Source organism: Lissotriton vulgaris, chromosome 5 (assembly GCF_964263255.1).
Source record: "Lissotriton vulgaris chromosome 5, aLisVul1.2, whole genome shotgun sequence".
Classification (NCBI taxonomy): domain Eukaryota; kingdom Metazoa; phylum Chordata; class Amphibia; order Caudata; family Salamandridae; genus Lissotriton; species Lissotriton vulgaris.
Genome location: NC_141693.1, coordinates 1,177,978,664 through 1,177,999,627, shown reverse-complemented (window position 1 = coordinate 1,177,999,627; position 20,964 = coordinate 1,177,978,664). Strand labels below are relative to the sequence as shown.

The 20,964-nt window shown below is 43.8% G+C and overlaps 1 protein-coding gene across 5 annotated transcripts in view; it reads left to right on the top strand.

The window, feature by feature from the left end:
- The window catches only part of ATE1 (arginyltransferase 1), a 513,860-nt gene that overhangs the window by 256,995 nt on the left and 235,901 nt on the right, over positions 1-20,964 (top strand). For 2 of the 5 annotated variants that reach the window (XM_086922952.1, XM_086922950.1), the window contains exon 7: positions 10,567-10,695. In XM_086922952.1, coding sequence (XP_086779078.1) covers positions 10,567-10,695 — 129 coding nt within the window. Of the gene's footprint in view, positions 1-10,566; positions 10,696-11,839; positions 11,969-20,964 lie in introns of all 5 variants that reach the window. The other 3 variants (XM_086922953.1, XM_086922951.1, XM_086922954.1) reach the window with 2 other exon arrangements.

Sequence of the window (20,964 nt, the reverse complement as noted above, 5' to 3'; positions counted from 1 at the left end):
ACGTGATGTGTGAAATTCTGAAAATAAAATAAATTACATTAAAATCAAGAAAACCGCGGATAACAGTTCATAACAATACTTAATCATATAGATGGATTGCCAATTCTTCAGTCACATTTAAACCTTTCGGTGTCAGACATTCAAAATCCAAATTGTATTTGGACTCGAGTTTCCTGAGGGACAGTTCTAAATTGCCTCCTCTTATTCCCAAATCCACACTGTCTATTACAACCAATTGCACCAATTGCTCATTTTGCATATGCATATCCGAAAAATGCCTGGCAACAGGATATTGTTTATTGTTGTTGTGTATGGCTCGTAGGTGTTCCAGTACCCTTTTCTTTGCAGTATGTTTGGTACTGCCTACATACCATTTGTTGCACGGACAGATTAAGATATATATGCTATATGGGGTGTTACATGTCAATCGTTTGCGGATTGTGAACGTTCTTTTACTGTTTGGGACAGTTAGAGTTTTACAGTCTTTGCTGAACTTGCAAGCTTTGCATTTGCGACAGCACTTGAAGCCCACATCGCTCTTGTTGGAATTAGTCTTAGAAGTCACATCTTTCAAAAAGTTATGTGTGAAAGATTCCGGAGTAGAGGATACAATCAGAAAGTAATCAATACTGCCAAAGATGGAGTAGCTCTGAAAAATAGAGAGGAATTACTGAATCCTCGCAATAAAACAGAAGAAACTGATAAAGTTAGATTTATCACTACTTTTTCGGAACAAGCACACAATGTTCGCAAGATTTTTCAAAAACATTGGCATGTCCTTCAGACGGATACACATATAAAAAAATACCTTAATGATAACCCACAAATTACTTTCAGAAAAGGTAAATTACTAAGAGATGAACTTAGCCATAACTATGTGACTTCTAAGACTAAATAAACCGGAACAAGGTACAGTAGTATAGGTCAGGACTGAGAGGGTAAAATCCATTTCTTACATAATTGTGGGCTTCGAGTTATGAAGGGAGGCACATGATGTATCAGAACTAAACATCAGTATGACTAACTATTTTTAAGCTATTCTGTTTTAGGTTTACCCTATAATAACAGGTAAATCTCCACTAAAAGGGAAACGGCTCATCAGTTTAAAAAGATAAACACTGATAAGAACCTGTTCAACCACAAACTAAAATTGCCATTCAGAGAAATAAAACTGAAAGAGAGGGAGTCCTTTTTATTTCTTTCGGAATAGAGCAACACAATGGACCTTTGTTATACAATGAAGCAGCATGAAAGACTAGTCTAAGATTGTTTTGCTTGAGTTTTGTTTGAGTTTTGTTTAGGTATGTCACTAATAATTGTTTCTTCTTCCTTTTGTTTCCTCTGTTTTTGTGTGCTTAGATTAAATTTGCTTGGTTTAAACACTGTAGATAATCTGAAAATAATGAAATCATATGTGATCTTTTGGAAGTGTTTATTATTTCATTGGTTAAGTGACTGCATCATAAAAATCTTGGCTAATATGTACTGTCACATTTACCCACAGACTGGGTAAAATCCTTTTCTCACAAGTCAATATTGATAGCAGGTCACCCGACAAACACCCCTGGCTTTAAACATTCAATGCAAGGTGTGTGCTGTCCTTATGCACATGGCATAGTGCTGAGAACATGAAACAAGACTTCCCATTTGGCAATAAAATCTGTATCTGTAATGTGTCCCCTTGGTATATGTGATACCTTTAGATAATCCTGGCTTTTTACCCAAATGCACTTTATTGCTGGGGGTTTTGAGACCATAGTTACAATGTTGACAGAATCATTTCAAGTCCCAGAATACAATGTGATGTCTGTTAAGATGTTAGCACTGACAAACTGAGACATTTGCTAAGGGAGCACTTGGCAGCTATGAATGTTCTTTTTGCGTACAACAGCAGCACCACATTAATGTAGTCAGGTGAAGAGTGCAGAAAAGCAGCGTCACACATGCTTAAAGTATCAAGTTTCATGTACCTTAGACAGCAGGACAACCACTGAATCTGGTGTAATTCAAAATTGTAAAGGTTTCACAAGGTACCATGCTGTTGGCTGGGTTGACCACCCCACCTCCGTAAGGAATAGGTCAGTGATGCCCAACTCTGTTCACAATTGTGTTTATTAAAACATTTGAATAGAGGGATCTTACATTTATAATCTTTTAATAGTCCTATAAACCAGACAGAGTCCTGACAGAGTGAGAGTGTGAGTTAGAGATGTTTGAAAGTGCAATACACAGACTTTCTATGCTTAAAACTGTCTAACATAAGTACATTGGGCACAATGTCAATGGAAAGACAGTTCATACCCTACATTACTTATACAGTTCAATACAGTGGGATTTGTAAAGCACACAGCTGCCCAACTAGGCTGCTCGGCGCTAAAAGCATAGATAAGCTTTTTACACCTAGCTCATTTACTAAACAGCCACATCTTCAGTTGTTAACTAAACTGTAGTTCATTAGAGATCTGACTGAGGTCAGTATGTCTCTATCGAGTATAGTAAACTTAATTGTGTGTGCCAGCTAACTCCGAGGTCACTAGAAACTTTCTTGAATAAACTAGAAGGGATTAGTCTCTGACAACCGCATAAACATGACAACTTTGTTTCCCCTAGAACCGGAACAATATCTTCAGAGTCGTGGAAACAATAGATAACTATTTCACCCCCCTAGTCACTCACTCAGTCGTGCATGCTTCATTTCTACAGAGTTGCATAAAAATAGAGAGACGGGCGTTTCAATAAAAAGGGTTTATTGAACAGGCTTCTTTCTCATGCAAGAGAGGTGAACTGCTACAATAGTTAGACAGAATGTGAAGTATAATGCGTACAGCCTAAACAGTAATCTAAAATAAAACTGTAAATGCATTGTCTGTTGCTATGACATATAAAAATACATACATAAATAATGCAGGCTAAAATACTCAACTGGTGCTTCTAAAATACGCCTACCCCAATGTACCTAACCTAGGTCTAGTACCAGGGGAGAAGTAGGTGTTGTTTCTGCTATAGTTTAGTTTTCGCCAAGAATTGCTGAAGGTTTCTCTAGGTTCTAATCAGCTCCATACCTTGGAATGAGAGAGGTTGGTATCTCTTTCTCGGGACTCGACTTCCCAAAACCCCGCAAGGGGAGTCAGAAACACTGGCGCTGGATTCTCGGCAGGAGGATGACAGCTTCTGGTCAGCTCGTCAGCTGGGGAGTTGGCTTTCTTCGGCACTTGCTGTGGCGAGCTGAGTTATGCAAGTAGGTAGTCGAACTGCACCGAACCACACTGTGCTTTGCCATAGCAAGTGAAGGTATATTTATACCTTGAATGTGTTTAGGAATGCCAGTATTGACGTAAAAGTCAGGCATATGAATGTCATGAATTAACCCCTAAGGAATAGATGTTCATGCATAATAAATTAGTTCTTGGAGAAATCAATATCCAAGCAGAAGGCTTAAGAGTCTGGTTTTCCAGGAACTTTATGTGATGTAGATGAACGATATAAGTAGCCATGCCTGTATTTGGGTAGCATGGACTGTGCCTAAATAAGGACTGGATTTCTATGCCTATATAACGGCAATGTGAAATTATTCCTATATAAGGGCATGAATCATAAAATGCATACGTAATCTAAATCGATACACAAAATAGCGTCCACTCTTCGATGTGCAGTGAAACCTGGGCTTGGAAAACAGGAGGTCATCCTTAGGTCTAAGATCCCGAGCAGGCGGTCAGTCCTGTCCCTAAACGAAGTAACAAAAAACCTGGGCATAAATTTGGATCTCAACCTCTCTATGAAAGAGCACAGATCCATGATTTGTTGAAGCTGCTTGGCAGCCATGCAATTACTAAAAAGAGCTTTCCTTTGGCTCCCTCCAGCTTCCAGGAAATCTCTAGTGCATGCTTTAATCACAAGTCGTTTAGACTGCAGCAATGCTTTACTGGCTGCTGCAAACAAGACTTTGTTGCCCAAATTATAAGTGGTACAGAACATGGCAGCCAGACTGGTTTGAAATCTTCCACCTGGACCAACTTCTGTCCCGATTCTAAGCTCTTTGCACTGGTTACCCATCAGGAAATGGCTCATCTTTAAGATATGCTGTTTTACACATAAGTCACTAAATGGAATGGCCCATCCTACCTACAAATCAGGCTCAGACAGCATAACCCAACTAGACTGTTAAGATCTATAGACAAAGCGTTTTTTTCAAATTCCGCTTATCTGCACTGCAAGATATGGCACAAGAGCATTCTCCTATCTCACTCCCTTCCATTGGAACAAACTACCTCTACATATAATACTATGCTCGGAGTTTGAAAAGTTAAAGAAACCTTTTAAAAACATGGATATTCTAGTCGATTGGTTAAGCTCAGTTGGTAGTGCTTACTTGTATTAGCCTAGCACTGAGATATTCCTTTGGGCAATGATTTGTTTATGCGCTATATCAATTGCAGGTAACATAGCATAAAAATACAGCCTACTTCTCCCTAAAATACATGTGTGTTTTATAACAATCACTTTAAAAAAACATGTTTTGTGGTAACGGGGCCTGGACGGCCAAGATGGCTAATGTATTCTTCGGAGCTCCCATCCAGCTCCTGTGGTGTAGTGATCTTCAGGTTGGGTTGATGCCTGGCTCTGAGAATCCACTGAGTTTTGGAAGGACAGGGTGAGTCGTTTGGGACCGAGGAACCAGGAGAAACATTGTTCCCGAGCGTGGTGACAGAGGACCGCACTGACGAGATGGCAGACCGGTACTGAGGATCAGGTCCTGTGTGCACTATGTGGCCTGGTGGTGCTTGTTGTCCCCGAGTGCTGGTATGAAGATCCTCCAGGAGTGCAGACTGACCAAGCAGTTCCAACCGGGTAGGCCCACCTCATTAACACATAAGGGGAGGAGACCGGCACCCGCATACCACCCCGATCGGAGGCGGAGTGAACTGGGGGCATCGCTGAGAGGCTCGCCTGCTGAGGTGCCGCTTTGAGTCTGACTGCAAAGGTGGGGGTCGGGGGTGGGAGGGGAGTGAGGTGTGCGCTCTTGCTCCTGGGCTGGGCCCGAGTTAGTTCTGTTTGATTTAGAGGCTCGGGTGACTGATGATGAAAAACATGGAGGGAAGTTTAAAGTGGGGTGACTTGAGGGGTCGGGGTTTTCTTTGGTTGTTTGGTTGCTTTGTATTTTATTGTTGCTCAGCCGCTCCTAGTACTAAACTTGCACTTCACAAACTCTCATTACAAACTTGGTAATCCCCACTACGGTCCCTATTTATATCATCTTTTCGGCACCAGAGGACCGTTTGCATCCTACAATGTCCCATTCCACTCCCGGCCATCACCGCTGCAATACTTGCCTTCATGGTAATGATTTGAAACATTAATGGGCTTCTGGACTGGATTAAGAGAGGGCGGTACAGTTTGTGCGCCAACTTACTCTGGCAATCCTAATGCTACAAGAGACTCACCAACAAGGTACCAGCTGCCCGTTCCTGGCCTGCTGTGGATACGACTGAGTGTTCCATGCTTGTTGTTCCCAAGGTTAAAGAGGGATGGTCATACTCCTTCACAAAACCTTGCCCCTAGTGATCTCCGGGGTGTCCAGAGATGCATGTGGAAAGTTCCATGGAGGGTAACCCCTACAATTTGATATGTGTGCGCAATCCCCCCTCCCCCACCAACCTGTCATGGCTCGGTCTACTTTGGTGGTGAGCCTCGGAAAGCTTATAATTGCCCTACCACAAGGCGTGGCGATTGTAGGGTGAGATTTCAATGATATCATGACTGAATAAGACTGGTACATCCCCTCTGATGCATCACAGAGCACGGGGGATACTGTCTGACTGGGCTACCGGACTGGGACTTAGGTCCTGCTAAAATCGGGCTGCCTACCAGACCAGTGTGACTCATACTGCCCAAACTGCCTTATCAACACGGTGGTCAAAATGATTATCTACCCGCCTCTGTAGGAACCACCCGGACCAGTGTGGTTTCATCCCACACCGTAGCACAAGACACTGTATCAGAAGGGTTCTCCAGGCTCTAGCTCTCATTCAGTCACTAGGAGGCCCAGCAGCATTTCTGCTTATTGATTTTGATAAAACATAAGATACCCTGCATTGGTCGTTTTTGGATGAAACCCTTAGCCAGATGGGCTTTGGTCCACAATGCCGGGCCTACATCAGGGTCATGTATGCGGCCCCGCAGGCACAAGTGAGAATAAATGGATCCTTATCCCGTAGATTTCCCATCAGACGGGGCACTAGGCAGGGATGTCCCCTCTCCTCCTTTTTGCACGAACCGTTCAGCCACTGGTGGCCTGGGTGCTTTGCGGTGCACAGATATGGGACTTTCACTGGGGGCTGGGGAAGGAGGACAGGATCGCCCTATACACGGACGACGAACTGCTCTTCCTTTACCGGCCAGCAGAGATGTGCCCTTGCTTGATTCGCATCCAGAACACCTTTGGCTTGGATTTTGGCCTGCGGGTCAACTAGGATAAATCCCAATAAGATGAGACCTGGCATCCAAGGATCCCCATACGCTGTCTTAGATTTCTTTACCTGGCAGTGCATATATCCTGGGAGCAGGAACTCACCTGGAGCGTCAACCTCCGCCCCATGCCACATAGAGCCTGGGAGGGCACCCGATGGGACAAGCTGCCCCTTAATCTCATGGGCAGGATAGCCCTCTTTAAGCAGATGATTCTCCCGGGGCTGCTCTATTCTCTCCAGAACTTTCCCCTCCACATTCTGCAGACCTGGTTCATACCAGGATATAGCCAAAATATGGAACTGCCCTACTGCTCCTGCCATCGTAGCTTGGAAGAAAGGTATGGATTAGTGCGCTGAGCTCGTTAGGCGGTTCATATGGGTAAATAAGCCTCGGGAGACGCATTTGATTAATGCATCTGCGTCGTATACGACTGGGGACTTTCCATGTCTGATATCCATTCATACTACTGTTGGCACACACCATGATAGTGAATGACTGATTACACAAGGGCTGGGAGGACCCAGCATACCGAGGAGAGTTAGCTATAATAAAACCGGAAAACAAGGAGTATCTTTTATGGAGCGCTGATCCTGGAACCGACCCGGGATGGTGTACCAAGTGTGGATTGCGACGTTGCAGTGGACGGAATGGGACTGCAGGCTCAGGCTGGAGATACCCCTGTGGGTGGGCCTTTGGGTGGTGTTCATGATGACCCTCGTAGGATTCCATTGGTGGGACCACATTGGGATATCGCGATTGGGAGATGTATTGGACAGAAACCATATTAAATCCTTTCAGAATCTTCAGTCTAAGTTGCATATGCATAAATCCCAGTGGTTTCGATACTTACAACTTAAGCATGCTCTTTCCGAGTACAAGGACTAGCTGGGGGAGGTCCCGGAATACAGCCCAATCGAGCGGAATACAGCCCACTCGAGTGGAAGGTACTTATGGGTTCCCTGGAAAAAGGGGTGATTTCAAAATTCCATAAAACCTTCGTTACACATTCCCATGACCTGCTGGGACCACTGAAGGCGAGGTAGGAGGAGTGGGTAGGCCCCTGGGATGAGGTGGACTGGAGGGATGCCTGTATGGCACCCTGCACTCTGGCAATCTCTCCACGGCTTAGGCTCATACCGTTGAAATATCTCCCATCAAGTTTACTTCACACCCTACTGTCCCTGGAAGGCCCAGGTCCACCCCTCCTCTACATGCATTAGGATCCCGGAGCCCAGAGGGGATTTTTACCATACGGTATGGGCCTGCCCTGTCATGCTGCATATTGGTAAAATATTCTCTACATTTTTCCCGTCTAGTGAGACTACACATCTACGCAAACCCTAGACACGCTATACTCTGCATTTTGGAGGACATGTGGGGACCGTGGGGGGTGTCAGGACGCTGGTGGGGCTGGGCACATTGCTGGCCAAAAGGGATATAGCCAAAATATGGAACTCCCCTACTGCTCCTGCCATTGTAGCTTGGAAGAAAGGTATGCCCGAAGATGGAAGATAAAATATATACAACACGAGGGTATCCATGTGCACATTGTTTTTACCTTGTGAAAGCAACTATTGTTGTAATTAAAACCAATAAACATTTTCTTATTAAAAAAACTTGTTATGTAAATAGTAAAAAAAAAATGTTTTTGTCTATTTTAGGGGTTAGTCAGCTGAATAAACACTCATAAGCACAGAGTTCCAAAGGTTTGACAAATATTGAGAAAACACCACTTAAATTCACAAAATATAAATATCGATAGTAGGGCAGCCTAACTGTTATGCAGGCGGGAATACCGGAATAGACCTATTCACAATAAATTTAAAAAAAACAAAGATTTGCTGTGAAATTTCAACAGCAGGACTCCTTGGACAATACAGTATTTATTGGTATAGAATATTTGTTACTGTTACCACTTCAATTCCACTGATACATCATGCCTGCAGGAAGATCTCCAGTGAATATGGCAATAATGACACCCACACTGGTTGGTGAGCCAGTCATGGTATTCGCATCTCATGGGGGACATCTATTGTCCTGTACAAGAAGTTACGTTTTGCACAGATACATTGATTAGGAAACTGCTTGCCGCCGGGGTCGCAGCGTCCAATTTAGTAGCCTGGCTCCTTTTGTTTGACTTCTTCTAGGATCACTAAAATGCATGCAAGTTCTTGGAGAAACAAGAAGCCCTATTGTAAGGGCACATTATTCAGTTAAGTTGGGGCAATTTGTTTTATAGTGTTAGAATAGGTAGTGACATACATTCTGCTGCATTTGCCTGACAGGGGTCTGTTGTACTAGTCAGTAAAAGCACATTTTGAGGCTTTTTTGTGTTACAAGTCAGAACAAAATGGATCTCTCTATAGAGCTTTTAGACAGACTTATTTAGGCAGTGATGTCAACTCGAGCTCACCTTTTGAACTCATACTTAAATGTACCCTTGGAGAAGGGTCTCAGAAAGTGATGTTTTAAATCTTGTTACAAATCTCTGAATTGAGAAGTGTTAGTGAATTGTAACACCTCCATGTTAAAGAGGACTTTATAGGGTCTCATAGCAGTTAGGTCATTGTTTGCAGATAGCCAAGATTTATAGCTAAGCATTTTGCTTTTGTCATGAATTAAATATTTTTCAGTGACTAGTAGAGAGCAATCTAGAGGTGTTCATAGTTAAATAGAAGTCAGGATATAGTTACTATTTTAGATACATAAAACCTAATATATCAGAGTAAATTATATTGCTTTCTTTTACACGCTATCACACGGATACAGCACTTTCAAAGTTAGAGACTGGCAAATGTGTAGTAAAATGTCTACAGCTACATTATAGATAAACTACAAAGTAGCCGTATTGAAGATCAGGAGCGTGTTCCTGAAGTAGAGTATCTACAGTTGATGACTTCTTGGGAAGTCTTCCTGTACAAGAAATATGTAGAGCTACAGCACGGAGCTCAGTCCATACTTGTGCAAGGTTTTATTTTCATTTGTTCACTCTTAAATGAGGACACCCACACTTAAAAATGGAATTAGGTCACCTCTACAGTCAGTCCCTCTTTCACTGGTAGAGCAAGGATGCAACTTTGTAGTCTTTGCATAGCTTGGGATCATGCACACATTGCAAAATGCAGTAGAGTTACTTGCCTTTCGTAGTAGATTTGCACCTTAGTACTAGATTCAAGTGATGCCAACTCCCACATCTCTGCAGCAATCTCCAAAAGTGTGTGGAAGTATTCACAGGTGGCTCAAATGCAGACCAATAGAAAAGCTGCCAGCTTGCTGAAAAACTTAATCTGATCGCCTTTCTCTCACACTTCTTCTTCCATCGCGCAGCTGTGCGCTACTTCCCATAACCTGATAACCGCACCTCGGCGGTCATCACACACAACATGGTAATACTTCCCACATAGGTTCAAAACAAAGGCTACATCCTTCCATCTACACACCGTACATGGCATAGCATGCTACCCATGTAGGTAAGTGCTTCAGCACCTCATTGGGGGTAGTAATCGCAAAATAAATGTTGCAATACAATATAATAACCAATAGGCATAATCTACCTGAAATTAATGCTAATGCTTAACGTATTGGGAGCCTAGATGACTGCATAAAGGAGTCTCAATGCGACCCCGAAAGCCGTGCCTTTGAGTCTTTAGATCATGTTGTTCTTCCCTCCTGGCATGGTCTTGGACTTCTAAGGGTCCTCATAACTAATGTCTACGCTTAAGCCCAGTAATGCGTGGTTGTGCACCAGGGTTTACTGATGTATGACTGACTTTCCTGTACATCTAAGTTTGTGCTGCACATTTACGAGGCAACTTTTTGATTGGTGAAATTGATAATTCCTAAATTTCTACTATTGCTGCCGTCAGACTCATGAAGTGTTAATGATGGAAATGACACACTAATGCAATGCTTCATTTTTGCCAGATATAACATCTAACTGTATATGTAAAAGCAATAAAGTTTGTTTTAAAAAAAAGTGTCAACGATGGAAAACAGGCTCCATCCATGTTTGTTGCATGCTCAGTACCATCGTGTAAAATCTTGCTTTTTTCGGCTATGATAGTTGAGTAATGCCTCTGTCTTTCACTCCTTCTGAAGGTGAGGCTGGTGCAGTCCTCTCCCGCCAGTTCCCAATTCAAAGCCACGTTCCAGGAGTCTCACCAGTTGTACAAGCGCTACCAGATGACAGTGCATGGGGATCCGCCTGATAAGCCGACCGTCAGCCAGGTCAGAGCCTTCGATAGGTGTCCGTTCCGTGCATCAAGTGAACCCTTTGGTTTCCCAAATACTTAGTGTAGGTTCTGTTTGTGAATCGCTCTGTTAATGTACTGTTAAATGATAGGAAAGTGAGTGTGTGGGGAAGAAAACAATAAGTAGAGCTTTATTTTTTTCCGACAGACAGAAGTGTTTGATTCTATGTGGAGAGCCAATGAATGAAGCTCTTCAATAATCTAATCATCTTTCTCCTGGGACGCGGGCCTATAAGAACTATCTACTGCTGCTCTCGCCGTAGCCACAGTGTACCCTCTCCTTATTCCTTTGGAATTCTCTCCAGAGTTTGAACGTGCATCTCCACTGCTCAGGAATGTCCCACCCCATAGGAAAGGCATTCCTCTGTCTATAGAAGTAATTATTTAGGCAAGGTCCTAGCCTGCTACCCTCCGCTCCAACATGTTCTACTCAGTCCATCCAATATTCCTGTTAAAAATTCCAACACACAGCCAGTAACTGAATTACTTTTCCTCATTCATGCAAGCCGGACATTTGCTGAGGCTAAAAAAGTAGTGAAGTGAACAATTAAAAGTGTTCCAAATGTATGGATTGATATAGGACTTTCAGACCATGACCCTTAAGAGGCCAAACTGTCTTCCACTGCGAAGGCTCAAGAGTCACTGTTAGGCAGATTCTATGTCCACTTTGAGCCATCCACAGGAATCTCAGGAATGAATCCTGCTGCAGGTGTCGTAGGCCTCTGTCCAATAGCAGCTGGCATACCTGCCTATAGCTTTGGATATTGCAGACTTTATCCAGCCAATTCCAGAGATAGTATGTGCCTCTCCTGCTCTTGGTATTGAAGGACGCTCTCCAGTTGCAGGTCTCTTGGGGAGTGCAGTGCTTCTATCCCATTGGCCAAGAATGGACACAAAGGAGTCTGTCTGCAGAGCTTTTGTGCAATCAGTTAGTAAGTAAAGGTGGGTGACCTTGGCTCTTTCTGCTGTTGAGTACTTGTTGGTTGATTCTGGACACACGTGGCTGAGCTTTGGAGACCGGCCCGAGGAGACCTTTCACTTGCCTTCCCTTCAGAAGCATCTTGGTGCCAGAAATAATATTTATTTCACCACCCTCTGCTTGAATTTCCCTTGCTCTGAAGGTGAGGTTAGTACCTGTCTCCATGGATGACCCAGAATTCTCATCAACCTTCTGCCAGTCTGCAGCGCTCTATGCCAAGTATCAGATGGCCATTCATAAGGATGCACCACAAGAGTGCAACGATATAGAGGTATGCTTCCCAAATGCAGCATGCATGCTCTTCTCTTCTTTTACAATGTTTTGTGTTCTGAGGTCTGAATTGCATTGAGGATGAATGAGGCAGAATGTTGCTGTTGCCTCTAAAGTTCACTCTGGCTCAGTTCAGAAAGAGTGCTTGTGATTGAATCTGGGCGAGTGCCATATTAAAAAATCTCACGACTTAGCTCATTTTGCATGGTTAAGTTTGATGGTGTAGGGGCGGTAAAGACCACATCTGTGGCAAACAACAGTTTGAGTAATGTTGCTTGTTTCATGATGATGATAGTGGTGGTGTGTGCTATACCCTGTAGTATTGGCATACCTTATTATTTTCTCTGGTTCTCAACATAATGGTGGTGTTAGTGGTTCTAAATCGATCTAGTTGGGAGAATATGCTTTTTAATTGTTACTTCAAAGCCCTTCATATTTGCAGCCTTTGAGTTATGTTTTAAACTTTCTTCTGAGATTATTGGATTCACACTACAATAATGCTGGCCACTCTCACCTTCAATTCCTGTTTGAAGCTGATGGATGAGGACTGGAATTATATGCCATAGGAAGCTTTTAAATGTTATGCACTGGTAAGTGTGCAACAAATTGTATACCATAACCTTAATTCCTACTTTCATGCTTTTTCCCGACTTCAAGGAGTGTACTGTTTATGTCACGGCTGTCACTGTTAGGATGAATGGACTGCAGCTGTCCTATGATCTTAGGCTCCGATCACCTACTTGTTCACATCGAGAGGCGCATTTGGGAATAGATCCGATGGTGGTAATCTGTCTGAAGGTCACCTTGAATCCTTAGGGCCCAAGGACGTTTCAGAGAGATTTGGATGGGTACCAAACATTGACAGCAGAGTGACATTATGTCGGTCCTGAAGAATGCCACAAACGTCTGGTCATCAAGGCAGAAACATGTTGACCTAGTCTTATAGGGAATATCCATATCCTTATTCCTCACACTGTCTTTTAGCTCAATCGGCTGGGGAAAACCATTCAAATGTATTTGTGCTCTGAGGCAATATTTTTAACTCATTAGTTTGATTTAATTTTTGCACTCTGCCCCTCACTCGTTTCAACATTCGATGATAAAAAACACCTCAACATCCTCTCCTGTGGGAGTGTTGTAGCCCACACTGTGTACCTTGAGGTTGCAGTGTGTAAGAGGGAACCCAATGATGAAGCATGTCACCTCTGGGTGAGTGAGGGTTCTCGTCTTTACAAAAATAATTGTTTTCCCAATTTCTCAACCAATTTTTCAACCTTGTTTTCATCTTACATTGGGTTTTGTTGGCATACCATCAGGTTACTTCTTGTGAGTATTATACCAAAGATTGGATCCAGGGCCAACCTCAGCGAATGGAGCTGTTGTGCATCGCCGAAGGCCTGGGAAAATGGTTACGCAATGGGGGGCAAGGTTGGAATCCGTTTCAAAGCTGAAGAATGAGACTGCGAAGTGGAAGTAACTGGGGCATCCCATAACTCCTAACTGTGAGAGTAGAAGGAAGAAAGAGAGCCATGATTGGATGTCATATTTTAACTTTGTTTCGACTTACCTGAGCTTCATTACTTCGATAACCATCCATCATGAGACCGGCCTTGTGATCGAAAGTGCGTTTGTGTCCTCGACCTTGAAAGTGACTCAGTCTTTTTTTTACTTTGTTCGGAGTTCCACGCAGGCGAGTTTGGCTTTGCTGTAGAACAACAAAGGTTTTGGATCCTACGTCTACCCAGCCCGGATCTCAACAACAGAGTAAACAGAACAGAATGGCTGGATAAGAAAAGTTTGTATCGTTAGTATCAGTCACGCAGTCAAAATGTACTACGTTGCCAAGGTCTTCTGTACCAAAAACAAATTTATTTAATTTTTATCTGGTTTTTAGATTTATCAAAACGCATGGGCAAACCAAAGACTGTCACGACAGTGAATACATGAATACAGTATTTACATTTATACACACATACCAATATACATTATTTACAAGGTGAAAGAAACACAATTGAATAAAGACAGTTGTAAAAGACACCCCAAAAAAAAGCAATAACGTTAATCAATATTCAAACATTAATTGCATTTATATACAGTGAGAAAATTCCTACAAAAAGCAAGGGTACAACCAGTCCATGGGGATGTGAAACCAAAGGACAGGCGGGGACAGATGGAGTAGTGCGCCTGCCTGCCTGACAACACTGTGGTTGATATTTATATTGGGTTGCACCACTAGGGTCCCAGGTGGTATTTACTTTCTCTTCCTAGGTGCACCCTTTTGAATGACCACAGGGTGGGTATGTCGACGCGTTTCGAACCGGATTGATGACGGTTCTCTTCAGGACGGGGACTGGGAACAATGAGTCTGTAACAATATACAGAGTGGGTGTCAGGGTTAAATATCATAGTTGTGTGAAAAAACTTTTAGCAATGACTCCACACCATGAGAAGACTTTTACCTGCACGTGGCAAAGAATCACGTCAGGGCTGGTATATAAATGAGCCGGGACCTGCGTTACAAGAAGGCAAGGGTAATTAAACCAAGCTTTCCCGTGGGGCGGGGGGTCATGGCGATGTGGCGCATAGCGCGTTTTAGCAGGGAACTGGATTGCAGGTTCCAGCCCTGACGTGATTTTTGACATCAGATGCTACACGTTGCACAAGCTACTCATTCAGGTAGGAATTGTTACTCGGCTCCGCAACTTACACATTTTGTCTCACACTGAAGTACTTGTCTAATCTCGCGCGCCGATTTCTGTGTGTCATTTTCAGCTTGCACATCGAAACATAGCCAATATGTAAGCAGTCCCACTCTCGTGTGTGTACCGCGTGGCGGACAACCGAACCTTAAAGAACCCGAACCGGCTAACCACAGGTACGAGCTCTTGTCCTTGATGGCACTAGGTGATATGTATCAGTATAGCCCGAAAGTTCCACCGCGGACCAGGGTGCTAAGCTCCAATTTTATATGTTTTCACAGAATCAACCCCTTCCCCGGCGATTTACCGACACCAAGGCACATTCTTTGCCACGTGCAGGTAAAAGTCTTCTCATGGTGTGGAGTCATTGCTAAAAGTTTTTTCACACAACTATGATATTTAACCCTGACACCCACTCTGTATATTTTTACAGACTCATTGTTCCCAGTCCCCGTCCTGAAGAGAACCGTCATCAATCCGGTTCGAAACGCGTCGACATACCCACCCTGTGGTCATTCAAAAGGGTGCACCTAGGAAGAGAAAGTAAATACCACCTGGGACCCTAGTGGTGCAACCCAATATAAATATCAACCACAGTGTTGTCAGGCAGGCAGGCGCACTACTCCATCTGTCCCCGCCTGTCCTTTGGTTTCACATCCCCATGGACTGGTTGTACCCTTGCTTTTTGTAGGAATTTTCTCACTGTATATAAATGCAATTAATGTTTGAATATTGATTAACGTTATTGCTTTTTTTTGGTGTGTCTTTTACAACTGTCTTTATTCAATTGTGTTTCTTTCACCTTGTAAATAATGTATATTGGTATGTGTGTATAAATGTAAATACTGTATTCATGTATTCACTGTCGTGACAGTCTTTGGTTTGCCCATGCGTTTTGATAAATCTAAAAACCAGATAAAAATTAAATAAATTTGTTTTTGGTACAGAAGACCTTGGCAACGTAGTACATTTTGACTGCGTGACTGATACTAACGATACAGAGTTTGGCTTTGCGGCAGCAGATGGACTTTCGTTTTATTTTCGCACAGCAGTCCTAGGACGCCGAGCCGTGTTTGGAGCCGAGACACCAGAGACCGACATCATGGGTGTCCATCACTGTCATCTCGTGATGACACTACCTGCATGGTTTAAAACCGTTGTTTTAGGAGGGAAGATAGTAGCACACTGAAAAGAATTTGAAAGAAAATAAGTCTGTTAAAACTGACAGGAGAGATGGACTGCGGGATCTGCGTCAGAAGATGCAGAAGGAAAGGAGCTGGGTTCAGCGTGCGGAGGTAGTGCAGCTATATTGCATGTGGAGCGGGACGGATCTGACTTGGAGCTGCACAATGCTATATACCCGTGTGCAAGGGAATTGCTTTGGGAAAAGTCTATGAATGTAGTCTGGCACTTGGGGGTATTGACAAGGTGAGAACTCTGCAGTCAGGTAGAGTCTCTACCAGAAAGGCATTGTCAAAGATAAGTAGCTTTTTTTTGTTGAACACAAGTTGGTTAAATGTGCAACTAGTATAAGATTTAAATCAAGTATGATTTAACGTGTAAAAGCAGGCTTGGGTTATGCAGTTTCCCAAAGATTTGGTGGCTGTAATCTCTGTAGAGCCAAAACGAGCAGTACAGTGCACAAGTGGCTAATATGATGACCATAATGGTCATGTGAGGAGATACTGAAACTAGTGCAGTTTGTCATTGGTTGTTTTTCAAGATGTATAGACAGACCTTTGGACATCTTGTGCTGGCTGGTCTGGTTGTTCTGGGGGTCTGTGAACATGCTTTGAAAACAGAATGCTCAGTTGATGAATGTTTGACCATTTCCAGTGTCGCAGAAGATCCATAGTCAGTAGGGGCTTAAATATGTTCTTTAATAAGTCCCACTTGAAGATGGAGTGGCGTTTAGAGCCTTACACAAGAGGTAAGAGACACCAAACAAGCATTTGCCTTGCAATAGGTCTCGCATTGGCGAGAGTTTAACATGTTGGCATTGTAAAGGTCAATTGCTTTTATTTGTTTTAAAAACTAACACATAAATAAAAGGCATTGCCATTTACAATGATAATAGCTCAAACTCTAACAACTGCGAGACCTATTGCATTGCAAATTACCGACGACGACACCATCGACCGGAGAGACATTGATGACGTCACCTCTGACGACGAACCCTCGACGACGAGCCCGCAGACGACATCGTCTATGAGTGCGCCTGTTATGCTACCACTGTCGACGACAGGACCGTCGACGAGAGACCTTCCTGCGATACTTATTTCTGCACCGTCCATGCCCCAGTCTCTCATTGAAAGACATTTCAGAGGCCTTTTCAACAGCATTATCAGTCTCTCCTCTACTACCATCCCACCTTTTAGAGGGATTCGTAGAAGATGAGGATTATGATGATGAGGGTCCATACAGAGTGGCTCATAGTCCATCTGAGCTCAACGTTAAATGCCAAGACATTGATGAGGACGATAACTACCAGGAAGAGCATTATTATCGTGAACAATATATGTCTCCACGTCATACCTATCAGTTCCATCACAGGCAGGAATCTCGTCCTAGAGAAATGGCTCATCTTCCTCCAGCACTTTTTCAAAACCTACAGGCTATGTCGGCGGGTCATCGTCAAAGATTTCCGCCTCAGCAAATTCCGACAGAGAACCCACTTCCGCAAGTAGAGGTTCCTCTTCCAGTACCAGGGCCTACTTTACCTGGTACACCGCCTCCTCCACAGGGTCCACCTGACACTAGACACCAAGACACTTCCTCCTCGGATGAAGAAGTTGAGGAAGGCGAGTTGCCTAATAAGGCAAATGCTCCAGATCCTTGGGATGATTATATAATCAAAACACCATCTTCCCCTCCGCACTTACCCTCTGATTCTCCTCCTGAAGACATCAGAGGATTTCATAATTTGATGCAGAGAGCAGCCACTAGGATCTAGCTCCCTATTACTGTCAAACAAACAGACTGCTTTTTGCATGATTTTAAAGAGGATACTAGAAAGAGCATACGCTTTGTTCCTATCATTGATTACATCTGGCAGGAGGGTGTAAAAATCATGAAGATGCCAGCATCCATACAGGCAGTGCTACCTCCTATAGAGAAAAAATACTGGGCCCCAAGAGAACAGTCCATCGTGCCTCATAGGTCACCCGAGGCCAGATTCGGTCATATCACAGGCTGCACAGAGGCGTTCGAAAAGCCCTGCAATACCTATTACCACGCCTCCAGACAAAGGGGGGCTTCATATGGACCTTATGGGGAAGAAATTCTCTTCTATGGCAGCGGCATCAATTAGAGCTGCTAATGCTTTGGCAATCATTGGCCGGTATCACCGCCAAATGTGGTCCGATATAGCGGGATTGATCGATCTTATCGAGGCCCGGAATATGTTATTGGAGGGTGAGCGAGCTGCCACCGAAACAATTGATTGTGCGTTGGACATCGCCAACACAAGATTTCGGCAATTAGCTGGGGCACCAGTTCATCGACGTCAGGGTTGGCTTAAAGCGACCACTTACAGACCTGAGGTTCCGACGAAGATCCTGGACATGGCGAACAATGGGGATTTACTGTTCGGGAAACCTATTGATGATGCACTTTTAGCAATTAAAAATGACACGGACACCGCAAAATCTTTAGGTGCTCTACAATATAGACTTATACCTTGCCGAGGAGCCAGAGGGTGAGGATTCACTACATATCGGGGTGGCTATCAGTCGAATCAACAGTATAGTCAATACCAACCTCAATATCGCCATTCTTACCGTCAGTCTTCTTCGGCTGGTTTCTAGCACCAGGGAGGCCGTAAGCGAACACAGCAACAAGGCTGTGACTCTGCCAGGAAACAATGAGCTTCTCGGGGTGCCAGTCAACTTGACCTCCCTACCCGTGGGTGCGGACATTTCTGCTTGTGCACCGCGATGGTAGATCACTTCAGACCGCTGGGTACTAGACCTACTCACCAATGGTCACACACTGGAATTTGTCCAAAAACCACCTACCACTCCTCCCAGGGGTCCTCCTCCCCCTCGTCTTCACATATTGCGCAAAGAAGTATTGATCAAGTGAGCCTTCAAAAATTGGCGACAACCATTTAAAAAAGTCAGTTTTTGTTCGGATATTCAAATCGGTCCCAGGAATGTGCTCTTCGGCAATCAACTTGATCCCTTTAGCGCGGCTCAAGATGAGACCTCTTCAAGAAGAGTTACAGAAACAATGGCAACAAGCATTTGGATCTTTTGAGGACGTTATCCAAATAACTGCACGTATGGTGGTCCCAAACAGACGCCTCCATGGAAGGATGGGGAGGTCTTCTGTAGGATTTGCAAATCCAGGGAAAGTGGTCTCAGATACAGAAGCATCAACACATCAACAGTTTGGAGCTTAACATATTTTTGTCTCTTCAGGCTTAACTTTCAAGGATACGTTATGGTGAGCTTGCCCCAAACAGCAAATCTTGCCCAAGGTCTCACCTTTCTGCAAAACATCCCAGACTTTTACAGGCTTCTGTAGTCAATACAAAGTCTGGGATAATAATTGTGATGCTAAGCATTATAAAACAAAACCAAAGCATTTATTCAAATGTCTATAATTGGAACAAGTCATGATTTCACACTCTTTGACACTGCATCGCGGTTGCTGGTTTGGTGACAGAATGGACCCACGTGTCTTCATACATTCACACCAGGGCCATCGAAACTAAACGGTAAATAAAAAAATACCATAGCAGTATGTATGAAAGAGAAAGTAAGGTCTAGGCCTCATCTCCTTTTGTAGCCTATCTCCCTCTTTTTGTAAAAGAGACCAAACCTTTGCAACAATCAATCAGATTAGCCTCACCCCATAGAACCCTCAGGAGAGAGCCTCAGATTTTCTACCACACATTGTGCTAAGGGAGTCTCCACTGAGCTCTGCTCAGTTTTCTCTTCAATTGGATTTTGACACCCTTTTTTATCTTCAGGATGTCTGAAAAGAAAGCTTTATTCAAAGCCTGTGCTGCAACTCAAAGAAGAGACTTTATGTGGAGGATAACCATAAAGATTGTATTTATTACTTATACCCAGACCACAAAGCCACTGAGTGCAAAATCTGCAGGACCTTCTCAACTAAGACTCTGAGAGACCGGGAAGGAAGACTTCTGACTTGGCTACAGAAAATGAAGTCTCATAAAGAGGTTCTGTCGAGTGATGGTGAGGATTCCTCTTCAGCAACATCTTTGAGAAGGTCTACAAAAAAGGGTAGGTCTTCCCCTTCTACTTCAGCCGAACCTCCTGCTAAAGCCTCTCAAAAGACCTCTGAAAGGACTAAAAGGCTTAGTCCCAGAAAATCTCCTCACCACCCAAAGGAGAAAGAGGGACATCTTCCTGAGGTATCAAATGGAAAAAAGGCAAGTCAAGGCCTTTCTATTGCCTCTTCGCCATCAGAAAAGGAGAAGATCTTTAAGAAAACTTTGAGTTCACCTCAGGAAGCGAAACGAGAAAAGAAAATTCGTCCGTCGACAACAATCTCCTTAGGTACGTCGACGACGACGTCAGAGGCACAAGTGGTTTCGATTTCTGCTCCGTCGACGGGCCCGTCGTCGAGAGCTTCGCCGGCGACATCATCGACGATGACTGCGTCGACGTTACTTCCTGCGTCGACGAGACTGACAACGTCGACGGTCATGTCGCCGACGATAGTGTCGACGGCAACGAGAACGACTACGTCGATGGCTACTGCAACGATTATCCTGACTTCGACCTCGTCGACGATCAGCCCTCTGTCGACGATTACTTCGCCGTCGACTACGCTTCCAGTGGCGATGATTCCCTTGTCTACGACACCGTCGACGACACAGTTGATGATCCAAAAAGTAAAAATTTCCATCAGGAAAAGACTAATAACACCGGAAATGACATCACCCCGTAGGGTAACACCATTGCCTCCACCTCTTCTGCTGGAGGAGGAATATTCTGATGATGAGGAAAATCCATATGGGGATGCATATAGTCCTTCTCAACTTCAAGTGAAGTATCAGGACTCGGATTCAGATGATTATTTCCTGGATCAACATCATCCAGAATCTCAACTCTCTCCTCAGGTCTCACATCAGCAAACACCTGGCCACGGTATGGTGGCCATGCTGTCTTCATTAATAAACGACCTGCAGTTGATGTTATTAGATTATAAGAAGAGGTTCTCATCTCTGACTTCTGAAACCATTCAGCCTCCTCTGCCTCCGCAAGCTTCACCTACTCCTGTGGCATCAACCTCTCAGAGGCAAAGTGAGCAGCCTGGACATGAT